The sequence below is a fragment of the Hyaena hyaena genome, unplaced genomic scaffold (genome assembly GCF_003009895.1).
Source record: "Hyaena hyaena isolate Hyena2069 unplaced genomic scaffold, ASM300989v1 scaffold_343, whole genome shotgun sequence".
Taxonomy (NCBI): Eukaryota; Metazoa; Chordata; class Mammalia; order Carnivora; family Hyaenidae; genus Hyaena; species Hyaena hyaena.
In genome coordinates, this window is record NW_024080975.1 from 954,248 (window position 1) to 977,547 (window position 23,300).

Consider the following 23,300-nt stretch of genomic DNA (forward strand, 5'->3'; position numbering starts at 1 on the left):
TTCCCACTTCTGGAAAGGCAGGTAGTGACTGTGTCCATTTTGTAACGCCCTTTTGAGGATGAAATGTGGACAAAACATTTGAATCACTCTGCGCAGAGCCTGACACAGGTAACAAGTGCTGGCTACTAGTATTTTTTTTTTTTAATGTTTTATTTATTTCTAGGAGAGAGAGAGAGAGAGACAGCGTGAGCAGGGGAGGGTCAGAGAGAGAGGGAGTCACAGACTGAAACAGGCTCCAGGCTCCGAGCTGGCAGTCAGCACAGAGCCCGACGCGGGGCCCGAACCCACGAACCGTGAGATCATGACCTAAGCGAAAGTTGGACGCTTAACCGACTAAGCCACCCAGGTGCCCCGGCTACTAGTATTTTTAGATATATTTTTTAGTGTTTATTTGAGACAGAGACAGAGAGAAAGAGAGAGAGGATGAGCAGGGGAGAGACAGGGAAAGAGAGACACAGAATCCGAAGCAGGCTCCAGGCTCCAAGCTGTCAGCACAGAGCCCAACGTGGGGCTTGAACCCACGAACCGTGAGATCATGACCTGAGCCGAAGTCGGCTGCCCAACGACAGAGCCACCCAGGTGCTCTGACTACTATTATTACCACGGATCCTACTGTTGCCGCGTTCCATGGTCTCACGCGGCTCCCAGACCCCGCAGGTCACCCGTCTTCCTGAGAGGAGCCCGGAAGCAGCCGGAATCTGAATGTGCGGGAGGAGGCCTGCGGACACGCCCTCCACAGCCGCTGACCAAAGACCGCCCCGCACAGGGACGTCTCCATGGAGACCTTCATGCGCAGATAATGTTTAGGACAAAAACCTGCCTCCTCACCTAGGCCTGGGGTGCTCCTCCTCGCCTCCCCACTTGGAACACGGCCACGTGCCCGGAGGGTGGGGGCCAGCGTCCAGGAGAAGCCAACCCGAGGCTGCCCACCCGCCTCATCTCCCTGCTCCCCCAGATCTGGGGACGAAACCCGTCGGCCATCAGAGCGCTCCAGGGGGGGTCACCCTGACATAGAAATGGACCAGGGCCCTTTCCCTGCGGCTGCTCTCAGTCTGCTTGACAAGGAGGCCGTCTATGGACATGAAGGTCAGTGCAAGGTGACAGAGGTCACACGTGAGTGGCCAGGAGTCTGCAGAGTCAGAGAAGACCACAGAGAACTCTGCATATGACAACGTCTGTGTGTCCATCCCGAGAATAACAGTAATGATTACGGCATTTAAACCGAAAAGGCTGAACATCCTAAGAAATCCCTTTCTTAGGAATTCCGGCTGGACCGGCCTCCTGGTAGAAGGTCAGACAGCAGTTCCCAAGGCCGTACCCTCACATTCTGCCAAAACCACATCCACACGTGTGTCCACCATCCCCGAGAGAATCTTCCAGAACCACGATGAAGACGGGAACTGTGTGTCTACCCAGATCCACTCATTCGGTCTCCCACGTTCCTGCACACGGCATCAAGAGACGGACTGAAGGGGAGTGTGGAGACCCTCCTTCCTGTGCCCGCCCCCCAACCCCCAGCCCTGTGCCCTGGTCCCCGCAGCAAGAGAGGAGCACGTGGAAAACTTCCCTGGGCTTCGCGGTTTTCCCCTTTGTGGCTGTTTCCCAGGTCAAAGGGGAAGAGGAAGTCCATGCCTGTGGCTGACCTTCGGTGCCCCTGACCTTACATGCTTCGAGGTAGGAAGGGAAAATTGCTGCTTCCAAACAGTGTAAGCAGCGAGCAGTTGCTGCCTCATGGAGCAGACGCTCCAATGGAAGAAAGAAAGTACGCTGAGGGCAATTTAAAGCATTTTCAAGAACATGAGCACATGTAATGTCACCTTCCTCCTAAACTCTGAGCCTCCCTGTGGGTAACAGGTGAGTTCGCTCCATAAATGGCTATTTTTTTCCCAAGGACCATAACCTAGCTCAATGACTTTTAACTGGCTGGGATGCCTTCTCCCACAGGGGATGTGTGGCAGTAACTGGGCACGCCGTGGGGGTGTCACTACTGGGACTGGTGTCCTATGGCATCTCGTGGGTACAGGCTGGGGAGGCACAGGACACAGACTTACCTCCCCGCCTCCGCCAACAAAATACTACCAGATCCGAATGTCAGCAGCGTGAGGTCGAGAAACCTAGTCCGCTCTACTGGATTATAAGCCAAATATGCAGACGCCCTTATTGAAGCAAATCCAGCTCACCTGCAGAACTCCGAGTAACTGAGGCAGATACGACAGCTTCAAGGAAGGGCAGTAATGGCGCATCTCACTCTGCAACTGCGAGCTTCCCTCCAAAGCAGGCAGCACCGGGAGCAGGGGCGGAGGAGGGGAGCCAGGGTGGGTCACGCATCCCTGAGAGGGTGCCGGTGCGCGACCACGGTGCTCCGCCTCCGCGGTCTCCAGCCCAGGCCCCTCACTGGGTCTAGGCTTGAGAAAACCAGCGGACAAGCCCCCTCCCCGCGGCACATTCTTCAAATCTCCCATCATTAAGTCTCAAAACTGTCAGGGTCACCAAAATCAACGTGTGAGAAATGGTCACAGTCAGGGAGTCTCAGGAGCGCCAAGGACCACACGTTCGTGACACCGTGGACGGGATCCTGGAACAGAAAAGGGGGCACGGGACAAAGACTAAGGAACCTTGAATGAAGTGCGGTTCATTAACCGTGACCAGCGCAGCGTACTGGGTAGGGTGCTAACGATGCAGGAAACCAGCCGGGAGGCATCTGGGACCGTCCCACACCGGCTTCACAACTTTGCTGTGTATCGACATCTGCTCTAAAGTCAGAAGCTGCTTTAAAACAGATGGAATGCCCTCCTTCCTCCGTCCGCCTCACCCGCTGTCCACCCCACGCGAGGTCGTTAATGCCCACTGGATGACAAAGGAGGCAAGTCCCGGCCACAGGTGTCACGGACCTCCCTGGGGTTTGGGGACGCCCAGTGTGCACCCCCTTCCCAAGGGCACCCCAGGTTCCTACTGAGGGAAATACCTCCTCCTGCGGGAGGCGCTCCTGGTGACAGACAGGGACTGGCCGAAACCCATGTCTCATTACGGGAGCCACACCCGGCCCCCGTGTCACCCCCGCACAGACAGCAAGTGGACATGAGAGCCAGCCTGAGCCTCTCGAGAGTCTGTGCACCTGTTGTGAGCGTGACAGGGACAGATGAAGGGGTTCACGCGGGCGGGTGGGGGGAAGTGTTGGGGGAAGGCTGTTCCGTCCACCGTCTCTCAGACGCCACGTCCGGTGCCCCGTCCCTTATCAACTCTGGAGACCCGCGAGACATATCCGGCAAGCCCTTTATTTATTTATCTTTCTTGACTAAGCCAGACGGAGACTCATGGTCTGCAGCTAAGAACCTCACTGGCAACGGCAAGGGCATATGCATCTGAAATAGTGAGAAGGGGACCCTATTCTAGGTCAAGGCAGGTTCAAGGCTGCATCCTTCAGGTGAGCTGAGCTCAGGGCCAATCTCAAAGCACCGCATTCTCTAACAGGCTCAGAATCTGGCAAAGCGGCTTCTCAAACCACCAGCGGAGCCCTTCCGAGCCTCGTCCATCCCGCGTCCCCTTTCTCCCCTCATCAAACATTCTTATTTTGTTCTCTCACTGCCGCCTTCATAACCCTCATCTTCTCAAGAACATCTCCTTGGAAATAACGTCTGATTCAGAGATGGCTTTGCATCCGACCACTGTGCCAGACACAACGTTCTTCACACACTCCAGCATCTAGCGTGGAACACGGCAGAGACCTCAGTAAAGCGGATGCATTCATTCATGTCCAATGATGTGTTCATTCACTGCTTCATTCAGCCACCTTAAGAATATCTCTGGCTTTGGGGCGCCTGGGGGGCTCAGTCGGTTGAGCGCCCAACTTCGGCTCAGGTCATGATCCCATGGTTCGTGGGTTCAAGTCCCGCATCGGGCTCTGTGCTGACAGCTCAGAGCCTGGAGCCTGTTTCAGATTCTGTATCTCCTTCTCTCTCTGACCCTCCCCTGCTCACGCTCTCTCTCTCTCAGAAATAAAATTTTAAAAACATTAAAAATTTAAAAAAAAACAAAGAATATCTCCGGCTTTGAGAAAAGCCCCTATTCACCTGAGTTTTGTGCCATTATTCTGGACCTTTCCACCTGCACTTCCTAGAGCGTTCAGGAACCCGGCTCACATTATGCAAATACTTGGCTCCAGCCCCACGTTCAGATATGATGATCAGGACCCCTTTCAAACTGACATCCTGGGGGGAAAAGGAGCGGAAGACTAGGTGGGGGATGTGACAGACAGCCCACGTTCTTTTCTTCCTCCAGACACGTAATCAGGTGATTACAGGCCTCGGATGCTTCTGAAATTGGCTCTCTGTAGGGGAGAGAGGGGACAGGACAGGAGGCGAGAACACGAAGAAAGAGCGCAGGTGCCGTGGGACGCTTCAGTTGTTCACTTGAAGGAAAACATTTTCTGAAATTAAAAAGGATCCTTAGATGCCTAAGGACTGAAAGTATTTGCCTTTCTTCTCTTGCGGAGGGAAAGCCGGAGCTACGAGGGAGAAGTGCACGCGTCAGGTGACAAAGAGCCCCACCCAGCTTCTCTCCTTCTTGACGGTTAACACACACACCCAGGCATTAACACGCGCATGCAGACATATGCACACATACGCACACACGCGTGCAGACATGCGCGCGCACACACATATTTACCCACCTGCTCCCAGACACACGCACACATGTTTACATATGCACACATATGCACATATACCTGTGCACACACCTACACACTACACAAACACACATCTCTGCCCACACATGCCTGCACGCACACCTGCACACATGTACATATATGCACACACATGTAGACATGCGCACACACGCCTGAGTGCACACACCTACACACACATACACACTTGCCTGCACACACATATATCTGCCCACACACGTATACACACATCTGCCCACACACATGCACACATACCTTCACACACGTACACACATCCACCTACACACACATGCAGACATATGCATACACACCTGAGTGCACACACCTACACACACACACCTGCCTGCGTGCACACATATCTGCTCACACACATGCACACACACCGACACATCCACTTACACACACATGCAGACATATGCACAGACGCCTGCACACACGTGTGCATACACGCCTCACACACATGTACACATATGCATACATACACACAGCTGCTCGCACACACATGCACACACATGCATATACACACCTGCTCGCACACATATGCACACACCTGCACATATGAACACAGACACACGTGGAGACATGCACACACACGTGCAGACGTATCTGCACATATGTACACCTACGCACGCACACATGCACACCCATATGCCCTCCCACCTGCATGCACACTTGCACGCACACAGCTCATGTTTTAAACTACCCTTCCTGATAACTCGCAGGACAAAACTTGACTCCTGCCCCGTGTGTGAGCTCCACCGTCACCCTCAGGCCACAGCTCAGAAAAAGCAGGGCAGGGGTGACAGAAGGTCGTCCGTCACTCTCAGCAAAGCACTGCAGGGGCAGCCCCCACACGGACGGGAAGGTCCCCTCCTACTGGTGGCACTTAATTTGGTCCCCTTCCGACTCCGGCTGGCTGACCCCTGACCTATATAATGTCAGCCCATCACCAACCGTGTTCGCCTGTCACCACGGAGCACCTAGAAACGGAAGTCACAGATGCGGAGAGAAGGCCCCAAGGACGCGCAGCCAGACCTGCAGGGTCGTTTAGGGCAGGTGGCCAGACAGGGCAGACCCACACTCATCCTAAATATTTGGAGGCTGTACTAAATTAGCATCAAACTGACTTCATTAAGAAAGACACACAGTTTCATTATTTTCCAATTATGAGAAATCAGCCTGAATGCTAACAGCATGTCCAGATCCAGGATCCCCTCCAGCTGCTGTCACAAGCCCCCCTGACTCACAGTAAGGACAGCGTTTGAAGGAGGCAGCAAGCACGGTATCAGTGCTTTTGAAGGGAAGAATGTACGGCCTTACCCGGTTCAAACACACATATGTGAAATATTTAGTTGACAATTATCTTAACTGAAAAACTAAAATTTTTTTTACAAATTTCTAACTGGTGAACTCTGGACAAAGACGCTTCTGCCCCACATCCAAAGCGCTCAAACCTTTACCTTCTAAGTGGCCACATCAGGGTGCTTCAAATGCGTCTGTTTCTGATTTTGCAAACACGGGGACTCCTCGGATTAGGCGCCCAGCAAAGCCAGGTTCTGCCGGCTCCGTTCTCGCTCGCTGATGACCAAGCGGCCCTCAGGACTCTGAGGACCGTGTGCAGTGAGCACTATGTGGTCACCGGTTACAAAGCTTTCTGTAAAGTTTAATACCGCACGCGCAGCTGCCTCCCAAAGAAAGCTGGGTGCACATACCGTCTCCCAGAGAGTCAAAGCTTCAGGAGACTTGGGTTTTCACCCCGGTGGTTCAGGAAATCAACAGTCAAACCTACCAGATGGCAGAGGGTCCAAAATCACCCAAGAACAAAGCTCCCCTTATTCCAAACCTTTGCCTTCTATCCACCAAACGGCTTTCACACAAGCAGCCATCTCCACAAAGGACATTATATAAGACCGTACATGGAAAAGCAGAGAACAAAGCCAGCAGACCTGTGACCAGCTGAATCCAGGTCTGATTCCAGAGGACGGAGGGAGAGCTAACGAGGCCTCGGCCCCACAGATGTGTTTACATGGCCTACATCCTTGTGGTCAACCCCCAGCTGCCACCGCGAGCCCACGCCAAAGGTCTGACCGGCCAAGGATCAGCCACTTCCAATCGTTAGGTGAATGGCGTGCATTAGTTTCTGCTTCTTTAGTTAAGATTAAAAGGTCATAAATCAACAAAGCTTAAATGTGCAAGGTATAAGCCAAAGAATGAATCCTTTCTGAAACTCACCCACCCCTCCACAAAGCCAAAGAGAAACTGAAATAAAGAAAACAAAGAAAAAGCAGACATTGAGCCCGCACAGAGAAGGACGAGAGAAAGGACCTTCACTGTGTGGACTTTAAAATCCACATAGACACTGTGTCTCATGTACAGTAACAGCCCCTTGTCAGGGACCGTAACAAATGTCATTTCGTAACATGTGAGACTGCATTACTGCATCCGGTAACAATGCCAGGACGCTGTGAGTGACCCGATCGCACTTACGGCCAAATAGCTGGATAGTGAAGTCTGCTGTGCGCTTAAAACAAACAAAAACCGACTTAATGACAAATCCAGTCAAGTCAAGGCAGGTGGCCTCTCTCACATATGACACTCCAGAGAGAAAACGAACCCGTTCTTTCCCCCCAAAGCACACAGTCCTCCTTTTAAATGTCTTGTCTCTAGTATATTCTTATGTAACACTCTCAACAAATTCTACTATATATTCTTCACACGTTATGCTCTTTTATATTTTGATCGCTGAGTTCTATTTCCAGAGAGAAACAAAGTGAGTGCGGCTGCTACCATATCGTACGTGGAGCTCACGGGCTCAGAACAGATTTGAGTTGGCAAAACTCTGACTTGCAGACAACAGTTGTGATCCCCTTTGCCAGCTGATCTCCACCGTGGACACAGGGCTCCCCGATACTCCAAGGGCCCCGAGGGACCACGCCCGCTTTCCTACAACCTCCGATGAGAACCCACGCTCAGTGCCCCCCTGGCTGCTGTGGGGGGGCCCAGACTATCCTGCAATAAGAATGTCTTCACCACCAAATTGTCTACCAGGAATGGACAAACCATTCTATTTTACCAGAAAGGGGGGTTCATAGAACTTGGAACTAACCCAGCTTTGGGGTCAAAGAGTGGGTTTCTGGAGGTACCACGTGGCCTCAGAGAGGCATGGACTGGTGCACTTGGAAAAGAGCACGGACAGGTGTGAACAGAAGGTGCACACAGAGAAGGGCACTGACAGATGTGCACGGACCAATTCAGACAGGGTACGGACGGGTGCACACAGACAGGTGTGCACAGAAAAGGGCACAGACAGGTGCACATGGACAGGTGCGCAAGAAAAAGACACGGACAGGTGTGACAGACCAATACATACAGACAGGTGCACATGGAAATGGGCACAGACAGGTGTGCACGGACAGGTGTGCCCAGAAAAGAGCATGGACAGGTGCACATAGACAGATATTCATGGACAGGTGTGCACGGAAAAGAGCACGGACAGGTGCACATGGACAGGTGTGCATGAACAGGTGTCCACGTTAAAGGGCACAGACAGGTGCACGTGGACAGGTGTGCAAGGAAAAGAGCATGGACAGGTGCACGTGGACAGGTATGCACGGAAAAGGGCACAGACAGGTGCACATGGACAGGTGTGCACGGAAAAGGGCACGGACAGGTGTCACGGACCAATACACACAGACAGGGGCGCATGGAAAAGGGCAGACAGGTGTACACAGAAAAGGGCACGGAGAGGTGCTCCCGGGGAACTCACCTCAGCGTGAAGCGATCGGCGCTGCAGTTTCGGGACACGGCCACCGGGAAGGTGAGCACTTCGCCCTGCCTGGCCGTCCGGGCCGAGTACCGGATGGCCACGTTGCTGTCCAGACGCAGCTCCCTCAGGGCGGGCCTGCTGCCCGTCTGGTAGAGGAAGACGCTCCCGATCCGCTGCAGGCGGGGCACGGCCTCCTCCGGCCCGGCCCGCCCCGGCCGGATGGCGTTGCCCTTCCTGGCGTCCCCGCCGGCACAGTCGCCGCGCCCGTCCCCCGGCTGCACGGCGTAGTAGAGCTCCACGGGGCTCCCGTCCGGCGGCCCCGGCGCCTTCTTCCTCCCGGCCGGCACGCCGGGGGGCCCGAACCAGCCGGCCAGCAGCTCCAGCTCGGCCACGCACAGCCCCAGCGCCCCCTGCAGCCGGCAGCCGGCCCGCACCTCGCGGGTCTCCCGGAAGGCAAACAGCCGCAGGCAGGGCAGCCCCTCGCCCGGGCCCGGCGCCGCCCAGTCCCGGCCCAGCAGGTGGAAGAGCACCTGCACCTTGGGGCGGCTCAGGTACACCTTGTCCCGCAGGATGTGGGCCCGCAGCTTCCAGTTGAGGGAAAACTTGTTGGTGAAGCCGAAGGGGCTGGAGGGCAGCATCAGGTCCTGGGGCACCACCTGCTCGATGGAGAAGGGCCCGTAGCTGGCGTTCAGGACGGGGAGCCGCTTGGATTTGTAAATCAGGAAGGACTCCACGCGAGACTGCAGGCTGGAGTTTCTCATGATGTCCTGGTTGGCCTCCTTCAGGAAGAAGGACACGTCGGCGTTGTTGATGTGGTAGGTGACGGGGAGGTAGGTGGGCAACAGGGAGAACCTCTGGATGCTCTCCAGGACCCCTCGGCATTCGGTCACTGCGGGGGGAATCGGAGCAGAGGCGTCAGAGACCCGGGCAGCACCGGCGAGATTTCCGACATCTCCCCGCCCCTTCGTCACAACCACACAACTCCTTATCCAAGCCTTCTAAATTGTCCAGGCATTTTAAATGAAGTATGTTGGTTTTATTTTTTTAATATTTTTGAAGTTTATTTACTTATTTATTTTGAGAGAGAGAGAGAGCACACGCACAGGGGAGGAACAGAGAGAGAGGGAGACAGAATCCCAAGTGGCTGCACTGTCAGCACCAAGCCCAATGAGGGGCTCGAACTCACAAACCTGGGAGATCATGACCTGAGCTGAAGCCAAGAGTCGGACACTTAACTGACTGAGCCACCCAGGTGCCTCATTATGGTTTTTTTTTTTAATTTTTTTAATGTTTTATTTATTTCTGAGAGAGAGAGACAGCATGAGCAGGGGAGGGGCAGAGAGAGAGGGAGACACAGAATCTGAAGCAGCTCCAGGCTCAGAGCCGTCAGCACAGAGCCCGACGTGGGGCTCGAACCCACAAACCGTGAGATCATGACCTGAGCCGAAGTCGGACGCTTAACCGACTGAGCCACCGAGATGCCCCAAGTATGTTGTTTTTAAAACGGGGCTCTGCCTAAAACTTGCTCTCTTTGGCTAAAAGGAGAGAGCACCCCGGATTGGGAAAGCCTTACGAACATGCAAGCATCAGACACACAGACACGAGGGGGAGAAACCACCTTCTCAGCGTGAGGACTGATGCTGGGTCCGCTTCCCACTCATGACGCACAGAGGGACACACTGGCCGCTGGGAAATGACAAGGGACCCGGGGCAAAGGTGAACTAAACTGGGCCGTCACAATCACGTGGATGTAATGCGCTCCCCTCGCGGTTAAGCTGAGAGACGAAAAGCCCAGAAGGATCCGCTGGGATGAGGGCCCCACAGGAGAGGACGTGACCACGGCACGCCAGACCCACGTGTCCCGAGGTAACGGGCCCCTTGCACCGCAGCCGCATAGTCCCTGAAAGCTATCTTGAGGCCGGTGCAGAAAAGGTACTCTCTTTTTCCCTGACTGAACATATCCCTGCGTCAGGGAGGGGGAAATAAAACCCCAGCTGTTACCTTTACAGGACGCCTTATTTTCTGTAAGAAAAACACAGACATAGAAACTGCACCATGCAAGAACCAATTTAATGGCTTTTAGAAATGGAAATTATTGGCTTTGGGAACACTGACTTTCTAGGCAAAGTTCCACAAGTCACACAAAGCCCTTCTCATTAGTAGCCATGTAATTATCGTCAGTAATTCCGCACTAAAAGCTGCTCGAGCCCTGACATGCATTGTGTCAACCTGCTGCGAAGGCCCACGTGAGCACCTGTTCCGACACACGACGCCTACCCGAGTCTGGACCCCTCTCGGTATCTGTCTGCGAGCAGAAGAGAAAGCAAAGGACTCAGAGGAAGGGGTCCTGCGCACGGCCTTGCTGCACGTGTTTGCGAGGTGACAGAGGGCCCCGACCACGGCACCGACACCCCGTCCAGCCGCAACACTGCCGGGAGTTAAGTTGCATTCACCCCACTTCTGGACAAGAAGCCAGTTTGCCGTGTACATTCGTCCTGAGTATAGAGATGGCCCCAAGGGAAGAACTGTCTCAATTCCATAGCTTTCTAGAACCCAGGCCAGGCCAAGCCCCAATGAAGCAACCGGGGATTGTGTGGTGCTGAACCAAACAGCCAGAAAGTGAGCAGCTGTGACTGATCCGAATGGTCATTTCCTATGGTTCCACCGCATAAATAGGAGTTTCTGTTCCCAAAATCAAAATATCAGTGGTATAACCAGATAGTTCCATTCCTTAACAGGATTACATTTTTTAAACTTTCTAGAAACCACTCGGGATTCATGTTTAGTATAATCCTGTACGTTGCCACGGGAGTTTTAGTGAAAGCAGAGAACACGAGTGGATTTGCCGCTAATGTTCTGGACTGAATGTTCTGTCCCCACACTGGTCCCCTGTCCCCACCCTCTGCTACATTCCCGCCACTCTTGAAGCCACTTCTCTGGAATGTTTCCCTGGACTGCGTGATTTTGGGTCAGGTGCTCCATCCCACCCCTTCTGTGTAGCCCCCGCGGAGGACTTTATGCCCTGAAGTGATCCCCCCATGTTCCGTGGGTTACGTGCAGGGGAGCACACGTGACACGTGACCCTGTGTCCCGTGTTTGCAGAGTCCGAAGGAGGGCACCTGGAAGATTTCAGGTACCCAATAAATACTGATAAATGCGTGAATGGATGGACCAGCAAATGAACTATGACATTAATATTGCAAAGAGCAGATTATGTGTTTACAGTGGGATTTGAGATGTTGACTTCTCTCCATCATCTGTTATAAACTATAAGTTGGAATCCACGATTCTACTATGGGCTCCATGTAGTGTTGGCGATTTGGGGCCAAGGAAGAAGGAAGTTTCTCCATGCAATGAGATCTCGGAAGGACGCACATCAATGACACAGTGTCTCCTGGCTCTTAAAATTATGCCTGGGCACTGCACAGAACAACTGCCTTGAGCTGTCCACATGTTTCTCATTCCTTCCAGAAACCGCCAAAACCAAGCCACCAAGTTACAGAAAGTTAAACATCCGTGTTAGACACCAAAACTGTGTGCACTTTCATTTTGAACCCCTGACCTCTACTCCTTGAGGGCGCCAAACCTAATTGTGCAACTAATTACATATTCCAAAGGCAATGCCTATGGGTCCTCTGACTTTATTTGGGAAAGTGCTAAGGGGATCACAGCAAACACTGTTGAGAGGGAAGCGATTTCTAAGCTTTCTTCCACAGACGGCTTATCTGTCTTTTTGCCTCGTATCTGACCCACATGTTTATTGCTTAGAAGCGCTCCAAGTTGGTCTAAAACTAGTGTTACTTCCTTTTACTTCCTTTTTTCTTTTTTCTTTTTTAACAAAACTGCAAAAATAATGCCGATTCTGATCCACAGTGCACAAAACGGACTAAGAAGTAAAACTCATTACCCTTGAATCCCCACAGGGATGGCTATTATAACCCCGAACACCAATTCTACATAAAAATGAACAAGGTGTCAGAAAACCAAGAAGCTGTGCATAGGAAATCTCAATTAATAACCCATTCATGAAAAAAATTACACTTGATGTTGGTGCCATGGCTTTAAAGAGTAATTTGAAGGAAAGTGATACATTCTCATCTTAAAGCAACTCAGTGGCATCAGAGAGATTCCATATTAATTTTAGCATTTTTCAAAACATAATTTTCTCTAAATAATACTTTTAAGAAAAATGGGGAAGATGGCAATTTCAGCACAGACTTTTATATTTTCCTCTGGGTGGACCAGAAAGCAGGAACGGAGGACATGTGGTAACACGGAAAAGAATCATCCCCTGTCTAAACATGAAGTTCAGTCTGCACGCCAGGAACCATGGGAATTCCTGAGGGATCACATGGGGTTCAAACGCCACCAAATAAAATACAGCACAGTTAACGCCACCAGATAAAACACAGGAAACTAGTATCAATTTCCAATGAACGGAGACAATGCAGGGTCATAGTTATAAAAGAAAGTATATCAATGTGTTGCTTACTTGAAATTCAAATATAATGGAATCTCGTATCTTTATTTGCTAAATCTGTGACCCTAAGCATAGCAGGCATTTTTAAAATTTTTTGTAATGCTTATTTATTTCTGCAATAGAGAGACAGAGAGTGAGCAGGAGAGGGACAGGGACAGCGGGGGAGGGGGTGGGGTGGGGAGAGACACAGAATCTGAAGGGCTCCAGGCACTGAGCTGTCTGCACAGAGCCCAACATGGGGCTCAAACCCACAGACCGCAAGATCATGACCTGAGCCAAAGTTGGATGCTTAACAGACTAGGCCATTCAGGTGCCCCTAAACTACCTGCTATTTCTAAGAGCAAAAGGCCTGACCCCCATGGATCCCCCACGACCCCCATGGATCCCCCACGCTTGGTGATGCTCCTGATGCCGGCAGTGACCTTTTGCAATCAGAATCTGAGTTGAAAGAGCCAAGAAGAAGCCTGGCCTCGTGCACAGAAAGCCCCATAGAGTCAGGGTGATGTGTGACGCAGCTTCCCCGTGTTACTGGGATGCGTCCAGGCCAACCCCAAACTGGTCTAGGGCACAGTAGCTGGGCATGTCCACAACCCCGGTGCGCCTTCGCACTGCTCAAGCGCCAGAGCCCCCCACCCCAGGGTAATGAAGGATCAGTGCCCCCTCCAGGCAAGTTTTTGCCATGAACGCTAATAGAAGCCAGAGAAAACCAGGGGCAAGAACACACTCCATTGTGTGAAGGGAAATTCCCCTGCAACGTCCCTCCTATACAGATAGCTAATGACAAAAAGCAAAGAAACAAAAAAGCAGAGAGGAAAGGAATCTATGTGCAAAAACAGCAAAACAAAAGAAAAAACTTTAAGAAGGCATTCAAGAGGCCAGGAAGGACACAGCCTTAAAGAATGCTTATCAAAGAACAGGGACGTGCATATCACACAGAACTTTTAAGCTCACCACAATTAAGCCCGTCCAGGCCCTTTGTTATTTCTAACGCAATAAAGGCTAAGAGGTAAGACGATCGGGCAGTATTAAAAGTGAAGGATTTAAAATGATTTCAGAGGCAATAAAACAGATTTGAGAAAGCAGAAAACTGAATTTATCATATGAGAAGGAGAACTTTGGAAGCTTTCCCTAAAGGTAGATGTTAAAAGGCAAAGAAATAAAAACAGCCAGGGACGGGCTGCCAAAAAGAGTCACACATCAGTTGTTCAACACGGATAGTGGGGCTTCTTGGGAACATACCAGAAAAACCCAAAAGCAGCCTCACAGAAACGCAACAGAGGAAAGGAAACCTTCCTGATTTAAAAAAAAATTTCACCTAATGTCAAGGAAACAGAGATCTGACACCACACCCCTCCTTCCTGCTCCCCACCCCCTCCCCCCATCCAGTGACTCCGGGCCCTGGGCTCCAGGCCCCCACAGTGGTGGCACTTACACTACAGAAACAGGCACGCCCTGCACATCAGGTGTCACACTCCCCACCTCCTCCCGGAGCCAGCGGTTAAAGGTTCCCCTGTCTGGGGACTGGGGTTTCACTCCCCACAATCCACTGGGACCCCCATCACTTTGCCATTGTCCTTGCCGTTATTCCTAAAAAGGTCTCCTTAGCTGGGCAATGACTCCCACGTAAAGTCTATACCTTGCAACGCATCATTCACAACATCCTGGTATTTATAATGGTTATAATGGCCTCTCCCTCAAGGCAAATCTCTAGCAGGAAAGTTGCCGTCTGTCCCAGCCTAGAGCATTGCCAATTGGGGCCTCCGCATCTAAGCAATCCACCCCCTTCACCCCACTCACATGGGGTCTCCACACGAATGCAGTACTTGATGCTGTTTTCCTCCTTGGGTACGCAGCAAGCCCCCCCCCCAAGTTACTTACGTAATAATTTCGCTTCTTTAGTTCTAGACACTGTCCCGTTGGCTCTAGAGGGATGGGTGACCCGGTTACATTCAGCAGCCCCGTGTTAGGTGTTTATCACCCTAACCTGGCAATGAGGAAATGGACATGTGGAGCAGCTAAGCAGCTTGGCCCACGTCACGCAGGTGGTAAGCGACAGACACGATTCAAACTCAACAGTCCGGCTCCCGTGCCCACCAAGCAATGCGACCCTCTGGGAGTCAGTCAAGGACTCAGCCCTGTCTTGTTCATCTTTCCATGTGAATCCATGCTTTTCCTCGAATGTGGCATGAGTGTCAATGGCACCTTGACCGACAACCCCAGTGGTGCACAGAGAAGCATATTTTTAAAATCACAATCAGCCAGGCATCTCTCTTACCAAATATGGGAAATAACATCATTCACACATCACGTCCAAGAATCACAGATATAGGCTGACACTATGGGAGGTACTTCATGCTAATCTGTCTATACAGGCAGCATAGATTGCAGGTGAAGGGCTTACAGAATTTACCACTGCTCAAAAGTTATGAAGGTAACACATGTGAGGCCCCCAGGCCAAACGCAGAGCTGGGCAGTTTGGCAGCGGATAACATATTCGTGAGAATGTTAGCTCCAGAAAAACACACGAGTGGTTCTTCAGGATCTCTGTCAATAAAAGGACACTTTTAGAGAGACATGTGTGGAGAACTGCGCACCCCCATTTCCCCGGAGCACTGCCCTGGGAATACAGGAAGAAGGTTCCCAAGATAAAGATTAACACATTTCCTTTCCTTGCACTGTTCTTAATTGCCTCCTAAAACCCAAATTTGTTGTTTCAAGCATTTCAGAGAGTGATTTGGCTTCATTTCTCAAGCACATTTTCATGCCTTGAATGAGTCAGGCAATGGGCATTTTACTGCCGCTTCTCCAAGGAGCAGCCAGTGGCACAGGCAGCAGCCCCCACCACCGTGTAGATTTAAGTGTGAGAAGCGTCTCCCTTGAGGAATCATTTGTTATTGGGGCGCCTGGGTGGCTTAGTTGGTTAAGCGTCCGACTTTCGCTTGGGTCATGATCTCACGGCTCGTGGGTTCGAGCCCCGCGTCGGGCTCTGTGCTGACTGCCAGCTCAGAGCCTGGAGCCTGTTTCAGTCTGTGACTCCCTCTCTCTGACCCTCCCCTGCTCACGCTGTCTCTCTCTCTGTCTCTCTCCTAGAAATAAATAAAACATTAAAAAAAAAAAAAGAATCATTTGTTATGAAAAACGTGTTTGGAGGCTGCGAAGTTATCTTAAAAGCAAGACACACTTCTACTTCTGTGTTGACTGCACCTTTCAAATCATGGGTAATTGTGCAAATGCTGTCCAAGGTGCTGGACAAGGTGACCAGCTTAAACAAGAGAAACAAGGTCTCTATCCCCAGGAGGCGATGTCCTGGTGAGAGGGGCACATTTACAACACAAGCAATGAGTCCCTGCAACATGACCCAATGCAGTAGCAAGTGCCACGAAGTAAGCAAAGCAGGGCTGGAGGGTTGAGGGTGGGACGGCCAGTCACGTAAGACTTCAGTCTACGACAGGGAGAGGCAGCAAGGAGCTCTACATCCCCACATGTATCACTCATATTCAGTCCCTGTCAGTCTTGACATTTCACGAGCTAAATGCAAAAGCCTGGAAAAGGGACAGAAACTCCAGAGGTCTCAATCAGGAACTCTCATCCGAGGACTACAGAGGCTAACTGTTCACTGTAGAAAGTTGTTTTCTGCATTGCTGAATATTGATCGGCAACCCTGACCTCAACCCACCAGATGCCAGGAGCACCCCCCCTGCTCAGCTGTGATAGCCATACACCTCTCCAGACATTGCCAAACATCCCTCTGGGAACAGCTGCCAGATAAACACAGGGCACTTATTTAAATCTGAATTTCAGAATAACAATGAATGCTTTTCTTAGTGTAAGTATATCTCAAATATTGCATAGGACATTCACTGTTTGTCCAAAAACCAAATTTAACTGGAAGTTCTGCATTTTTATCTGCTCTATCTAGCAACCCTAATTAGGAAGAAAAACCACTCTTGAGAACCACGACTCCAGTTTTGCAATTGAAAAACTATATGTACGTATGCCACATATGCATGAATGTGGCCACACAGGCGTATGCATGCATGTCCGTAGTGAATTTACCAAAGGACAAAAGGACACAATCAAATGCTCTGACCATTCGGGTTAGTGAACGCACAAGTGCAACTGGTCTTCCAGACAGATGCGGACTCCCCACTTAGATGAGGTCAAGGAAACCAGGATCTGTTAATACCAGATCCTGGAAATAGAGATAAAACTCTGTTTTTGTTTCTATGAACGTGACTATAAAAGTCATGTTCAATATAGTGTATTCTTCCTCTCAAACTTGGCAAATAGTTTTTAACTCACAATGAACAATGCTGTCTAGTTCAGCCGCAGCTGCCCAGGCAAACAGGGCTTGGTGCAGAAGCATATCTAGGGTCATACTGCCTGAAGATGATTGACTATCTAAGAGAAGGCTGGAATTCCCTTTCTCTTGGCCCCATTCATCGTTTACTTTGGAACCTATTCCTGGACATGAAAAAGTAAGGAAATGCACAGGAAAGTCTACATTTTAAGAATGTTCAGTGCAGGGTCAGACCTACAGTTAAAAAGTGGCAACAAACCAAATATCAGATGAAAGTATATATAACCACTTCAAGCCATTAAAACAGCCAAAATCAGAAGTACTGACAAGAGCAAATGCTAGTGAAGATGTGAAGCAACAGGAGCTCTCATTCATTGTTAATGCGAATGCAGAATGGTGCAGCCAATTTCAAAATCAGCTTAGCGATTTCATACATAACTACGCATACCTTTACCATCCAATCCAGGAATCATACCCCTTTATATTTACTCAAAGGGGCTAACAGTTTATGTCTACCGCAAAACCTGCACATGAATGGTTAAAGCAGCTTTATTCATAATTGCCAAAACACGGAAGCAACCAAGATATCCTTCAGTAGGTGAATGGATAAACTGTGGTATATCCAGATAATGGAATATTGTTCACTGCTGAAAAGAAATGAGCTATCAAGCCATGAAGACATAAAGGGACCTTCTATGATTATGGCTAATAAAGGATGCCAATATGGAAGAGCTGCATACTGTCTGACTCCATCCATATTACATTCTAAAAAGGCCAGAACTATGAAGCCAGTAAAAAGATCAGGGGTTGCCAGAGAAGTCTGGGGGATATTTGAATAAGTGGAGCACAGAGGGTTTTCAGGGCAGTAAAAGTATCCTGTATATTGCTCTCAAGGTGGACATGTGTCATTATACATTTGTCAAAATCCTATTCTTGCTAACAGTCAATATTATTTGGATTTACTACCATGTTTACATTTTCTGATGCTCCTCTTCTTTTACTGAATGGTGATCCTCTTACTTCAAATGAATAACACTTCTGGGCATAGTTTATCTTGGGCTTTGTTGATGTAAATCATTTATTTCACCGAAGTTTTTTGAGAATGTTTTCACCAGATATAGAACTCTAGATTGGCAATTACTTCCATTCAGAACTTTAATAGTATCAGTCCATTGTCTTCTTACATCCATAATTTATGTACAGAAGTCAGCTGTAAGATTCATATTGCTCTTTAGAAGATAATTAGTCTCTCTTCTTGTGGCTGCTGTTAAGGTGATCTCTTTGTCCTTTTTTTTTTTTCCCAGAAAAACTCCTAAGGGGTGTGTGTGTGTGTGAGTGTGTGAGAGAGAAAGAGAGACAGAGACAGAGAGAGAGACTGGGATTTCATATTCCTTCTTGGATCACCAGCTTGAAATCCTTCACCAGTTTTGAAAAATTCTCAGCTGTAATTTCTTCTTCAAAGCCTTTATACCTCTTTTTATCCCCCTTCCCTCTCAGACTCCAATTATACCTCAGTTAGAACTTTACACAATGTCACATATGGTTATTACCATGTTTCTTCTAGTTTATTTTTTTTATATCTCTCTTGTTCTGTCTGTGTATTTTCTATGGGTCTGTTTTTCAGTCCACTGATTCTCACTCCAGCTCTGATTAATCTGCATTAAAACACATGTATGGAATTTTAATTCCATTAATTATACTTTTTCAGTCAAAAATTCCCATTGTATTTTATATGCTAGATTCTAGTTTTCTGCTAAAACTCCCTATCTTGCCATTTGTTTACTTAAGCATATGGATCCCATTTATTTACAATTATATGTCTGGTAATCACCTCTAACATTTATATTACCTCTGTGTATGTTTCTATAATCTACTTCATTCTTTTCATCTTGTCTTCTGGTTTGCCTAGCACATTCTGTTCAGTACCAGACACTGTGAATAAAGGGTTATCCAGAATACCCAGAATACTCAGATAGAGTTATATTTGTCCCAGATGATTAATTTGCTTCTGGAAAGCAAGTGGAATAGGGTCGTATCACCTTCATCCAGTAGGAGCTGATCTGATTTGAAACAGGATTATAGTTTTGTGAGGACTAGTTATTTCCAGTATTTTTCTTACACATAAGATAAAGCCTTCAAAAAATCTCTCTGAAAGCCTAGGAACTTTACCCCTATTTCTTGGCATAAAAATAAACTACTTTTGTCTGCCCAGTTCCATGAGATTGTAAAAACTTCATTCAGCTTCCAGCCCCTTAGCTACTACTTTCTTCTCAGCTTCTAAGTTTCTTTGTCTTGTACCAACTAAGTAGAAGCAAATGTCCTAAGGGGAAAACATCTCAGAATGTTGGATTTACCACAATGTGCCTCCCTTCTCCCTGGCTTCTTGACTCCTTAATATCCCGTCTGCCTCAATAGCTCACTAATGCCTTAAAGCATTTTTTTTTGCTGTATTATTCTGCTTTTCTACTCAGTAGGAAGTCTGGTCTACTAGCCTGAAGCAAATATCACACGATTTATTATTGATTGAACAAAATGAGGATATTTAGTTTACAATGCAAAAATGCATATCGCATTTCATAGACTCTAAGATCCCATTAATTTTTAAATAAGCCATTATTTTATGTACCACTAAGAGATCACAGTATGACCCAAAGCTTTTATTTTTTTTTTTAATGTATACTTACTGAAAATGTATTTAAAACTACTGACGCATAGTGGCAATGAAATATGAACAGGTATGACCTAGATAGCAGGTAATACTGGCAGGAGAGCCATGTGAACCATATCACAACTGACTTCAGAACACCAGGAAATGTAAGATGCCATAAATTTTGGAGATCTATATAAAAAGAAAGTCTCAGTATCAATAAAATACAGTATAACCCCACGAAGGGCAGAAGGATAGACAGTACACCAAACAGGAATGAGTTGTATCTACCTGGTGAGATTTAGTGTTTTAATTTTCTCCTTAAGGTTTTCCCCTAAATTTTCCCCGTATCTCTAAAGATCATCTATTATTTTTCACTTGAATAATGTGTTATCCATTACACGACATGCCCAAAGTATAACGCTTCCTTGGTACCCATAAAATCTCTTTGGCTACAGGTGCAACTCAGAAAATGCAACTTCGTTAGTCCAACATCCTTGACAAAAACTTGGGGGTCCTAAGTTACTCTTCTCTCCCCCTCATATTGCGAAGTGAATCCATAGCTCTTGGCTCTGCTTTAAAAACATGTCTTGAGGGGCGCCTGGGTGGCTTAGTCGGTTAAGCGACCGACTTTCGCTTAGGTCATGACCTCGCGGTTCGTGGGTTCGAGCCCTGCATCGGGCTCTGTGCTGACTGCCAGCTCAGAGCCTGAAGCCTGTTTCAGTCTGTATCTCCCTCTCTCTCTGACCCTCCCCTGCTCACGCTGTCTCTCTCTCTCTCCTAGAAATAAATAAAAAACGTTAAAAAAAAAAGAATAAAAAAAATTAAAAAAAAACGTGTCTTGAATCTGAACTCTCCCTGCCCATTCCCATCAGCACTCTCCATCAGTCAGGGTCCCTGCAGAAAACATTCACCCTGCTAAAATTGGTAGATGAGGATGTTTTATAATGGGCTATTTAAAGATGTGGCAGAGAGAAAGATGCTTCTTGAGAGAGCAGCAGCCGGAGCTCAAGCAACACATTGCCAGGTTGGGAAGGGCACGCGGAAGGGCCGGTGCTGGACAGCTGTGGCCCCAGCTGAAGGAAGGCTTCCCGGTACAGCAGTGCTCCCCAGCGGGGCAACCCGGCCTCTGCCAGCCCACACCTTCTTCCTCGACCTTTGATCTCTGTCTTTATCTTCTCAGAGCCAAACTCACATGAGAGCCAAAGAGGCAGGAACCCAGCTGACATAGTTCATAAATGTTAGCATCTCAGGGTACAGAGTGGGGAGGAAAAGGGCAAGGCGTGGGTCCACAGGGGTACAAATACAGTGGGGCCACTCTGCACCGAAGAATCTCCAACTTGGGTTATTGTAGCAGCCTCCTTTCTGGTCAGTGGGCTTCCAGCCATGCCCCCTAATGAGACATTCTACCCTCTACAGCATATTTATGTTGTATAGGACATTCTACACTCTACAGTCTGTTTATGTTATAGTACATTCTATACTCTAGAGTCTATTTATATTGTATAGTACATTCTATACTCTACAGTCTGTTTATATTGAACAGTACATTCTATACTCTACGGCGTATTTATATTGTATAGTATATTAAATATTACACGACATACTATACAGCATACGGTACACTGCCCATCATATGTATATAATATACCATATGGTATATGTGGAAAAATACAGCAGCCAGGGTTACTCTGTAAAAATATAAAGCAGTCTTTCCTCTGTGCAAAACCTTCTGGTGATTTACTCAGAGAAACTTTGGAAGTCCACGTGATATCCCAAAGACCCTACAGGGTCTAACCTCTTACCTCTCTGACCTTGCCCATGGCCACCCTCCCCTGCTCCTCAGACACACCAAACATGCATCTGCCTCAAGACCCTTGCTCTTACCCTCCCCTGACCTGGCACCCCAGCGTCCCTACATCAAGTCTTCCTCCCTCTCCTCCTCATGATTCTGTCTCCAGGGGCACCTCCCCAGGAGGCCTTCACTGCCCTCTGTATTAAGTCACAAACTCCCGCCCCTGGTTCCCCCCGTCTCCCACCCGACTCCACGTCTGCCTTCATCCTTCTCACACATCACACTCAAACATATTACATAACCTTCTCATGTGATGTGTACAAAATATATATTCTTTGAGCACCTTTCATGCAGAACACCCCCAGTAAGTATGAATGGAACGAATACATTCTTCTCTGTGTACTGGCTTTACATCATTTATTATATACTATTTTACATTATATTCATATTCACATTATAAATTCTATAATACACAATAAACCCTACATATGCATTCATATGTTATGACGATTTACACGTTCATTGGCACAATGCTCTGGCAGCTATGTGAAGGCAGGACTTTGACTATTCCGTCTGCTCACTGTTGTGTCTCCATTAGAATATGAACATGCATCTACATAAATTCACAGGTATATCATGAGTTCACGTACATTCAGTGAGTGAAAACATGAAGCTAAAAGTTAAATGTCAATATGATCCTTTGGATCAAAGTCATAAGCTTGAGTTTAAAATGAGGCAAAGCTAGGACTTTACAAGATTTGGAACACCAGAGTTTAAAGCACCTTAAAGAGCATCTAAGATACCACCCAGCTCAGCCTGAGAGCCCGTTTACCTTAGTGTGTGCCCTCCGTCTTGTGATAGGGTCATCCTGTAAAACCAGTTTTCATGTTTGTTTATAACAACAGGACCCCAGTTTTCATGAGGACCACCTGCCGGGGGAAAAACACATTCCCAAGTGGCAAGAATAGCTACCTCGCTACGTTCTAGCCTTTCACAGTCCAGCAGAACTTTCCAGGATCGTGAAAATTGATTTATCTGTCCGCTCAATGCAGTGGCCACAAAGCATGCGAGCAGCTGAAACCTGGCTAGCGCTACTGTGAAAGCAACTTTTTTAATTGTGTTGAATTTCAATTACTTGAAGTCAACAGCCACACGTGGGGAGTGGCTTCCATTCGGGGAGCTCTACTCAACACTATGGTAGCAACACGGGGTTTGTCGTTTGCGAGAAGGGATAAACGGAGCAGCTGTGCCCTTCTCTTCCCTGCCTTCCTTCCTCCTCTGGCTGCAGACGGAGGAGCCCATCGGACCTTGAGAAGGAAGCACGGGTTGTGAACAGAAGGGCTGGGTCCGGGTCCCAGCCGACCGAGGCGCTGCCACGTGAGCTTGAACTTCTCCGGGAGGGAGAAGGAATTCTCAGCTACTTTCAGCTCCTCTGCTTTGCATCTCCTGTTACTCACAGCTGAGCCAATCCCTAGCTTTCCGACAGAGTCCTCCCTCCTGAGCCCTGCGCTCCAGCAACGTGACCTCTGCGCGCGGACCCCAAACCCGTAGCATCAAATCCCCCCCGGGAACCAGTCAGACGTGCAAATTCTCAGCTCCCAGTACAGACACTTGACTCAGACACTCTGGGG

The 23,300-nt window shown here is 48.8% G+C and overlaps 1 protein-coding gene across 1 annotated transcript in view; it reads right to left on the minus strand.

Moving 5' to 3' along the window:
- LOC120243457 (transmembrane protein 132D-like) overlaps nucleotides 1-23,300 on the minus strand; it is a 542,185-nt gene that overhangs the window by 395,833 nt on the left and 123,052 nt on the right. Inside the window, exon 2 of the mRNA XM_039249585.1 lies at nucleotides 8,448-9,336. Within this exon, the coding sequence (XP_039105516.1) occupies nucleotides 8,448-9,336 (889 nt within the window). The remainder of the gene's footprint in view (nucleotides 1-8,447; nucleotides 9,337-23,300) is intronic.